This window comes from Laccaria bicolor, genomic scaffold (assembly GCF_000143565.1).
Source record: "Laccaria bicolor S238N-H82 LACBIscaffold_94 genomic scaffold, whole genome shotgun sequence".
NCBI classification, from domain to species: domain Eukaryota; kingdom Fungi; phylum Basidiomycota; class Agaricomycetes; order Agaricales; family Hydnangiaceae; genus Laccaria; species Laccaria bicolor.
In genome coordinates this window covers 77,816-79,291 of record NW_001889965.1, presented here as the reverse complement: position 1 = coordinate 79,291, position 1,476 = coordinate 77,816, and the positions used below count along the sequence as shown (strand labels likewise).

At 42.8% G+C, this 1,476-nt stretch overlaps 1 protein-coding gene across 1 annotated transcript in view; it reads right to left on the bottom strand.

Moving 5' to 3' along the window:
• Positions 1 to 1,186: 1,186 nt before the first annotated feature.
• Positions 1,187 to 1,476, bottom strand: part of LACBIDRAFT_335545 (uncharacterized protein) — a gene marked incomplete at both ends in the record, with an annotated part of 3,329 nt that continues 3,039 nt past the window's right edge. The window contains 2 exons of the mRNA XM_001890391.1: positions 1,187 to 1,211; positions 1,237 to 1,343. Of these exons, the coding sequence (XP_001890426.1) occupies positions 1,187 to 1,211; positions 1,237 to 1,343 (132 nt within the window). The remainder of the gene's footprint in view (positions 1,212 to 1,236; positions 1,344 to 1,476) is intronic.

The following is a 1,476-nucleotide window of genomic DNA, read 5'->3' as shown; positions in this document are numbered from 1 at the left end:
CCTGGATTTTGGAGAAGCTGGGACTGTAGCACAAAAAAAACATTTCATTAAAACATTGGAACTTGGAAAACATACCTTAGATAGTAGGAGGAGGAGGGGGGGAGGTCAGCCAAATCCATGGAAAAAAAATAATGAGTGTTGGTACACTTTCCACGTTCCGCCACCTTGATAAACATTCCTTTTTAGGGTAAAATGTCACCCTGTTCAACCCCTCAAGTGACCTGTGACAAGAGCCAGAATCTGTTCAGTTCATCATCTGATGTGACAAGTGACTGAACAGTTGGTCAAAATACCACAGTACACCGTGCACGTGAATGTTGAATACCACTAAGCTACACTAACTGGGAAAAAAGAATGTCTGGTCATTTTTTGGACAAAGTTGGTGCTGTAACCAAGGGGTATGCACTGGCAATTGCCGACATATGGGGTAGGGAGGGGGGGTGGTAGGTCGAGCGCTTATCCAAATTAAAAAAATTGTTGATCATTTTGCTTGATTTCGCCTTATGAGAGTCCAGAAAGTTGTTGTATCTCAATCTATCAAATCCCTATGAGTGTAGGGGCCAAGTAGGGCACAGAGAGCCCAGATTCTCATATTTTGTCCCTGTTTGGCGCATCTGACATCAGTGGCTGGGTCGGCCTGGTTCAACAACAAACATTCACCAAGAAGTTCACTCTGCCATCACTCTATTGTGAGTGCTTACCATTGGCCCTCCTCCTCCTCCCGCTAAACGTCAAATTTGTGTCAACTTTCGTAAGTTCAATGGTCTGCAAGTGGATTTTGTGCTATGCTTCAGCATTGAAGCATGTTGCACGCAGTCCGTGCACATTTACTTCTGTTCTGTCAGGTCTCAATTTTTTTTAGATCGCTTTTATTGTGATAAATACAGGATAATGCTAATATAAATACAGTATCACTTGAGTTGCCGTGGTCTCATTGAAAGGCCCACCAGAGGGTGGTTTTGCGATAACGAGTGCAAGGCGAACACTGGAGGTAGGGTGGGTTCTACATGCAAGCGACGGTGTAGGGTCTAGATAGGTGGTAAACATGTGATATATTTCCTTTTTGGGAAGCCTAGGGAGGGGGGGGTGGGTCGATGGTGCCTTATCCAAGTAAAACAACCCTGTGTATAGGTTTTTTTTTTTGCGTACCCCTTGGCTGTAACACAAGAACCAAACATTTTCAGAACTAAGCTCTGGTATATGAGGCATAGCTAAGGAGGTGTAGATTGTACATACCAAGTCTGGGGATGAATGAATGAAAACTCAGGATAAGGCAGAGCATTCACTGTGATAACTTCCAAAAATGGGATTTGACAAAATAGGAAATTCTGAATGACTGCAACCTACTGAAAGCAATTCACAACTTGAGGAAGAGATATTTTGAACACTGGATCTCCCTGCTATTGTTATGAGCTTCATAAAGTCTTTGGGCTAGAAAATTTATATCCTCCCCTAAAAGGTAAATTTGAACTTGTT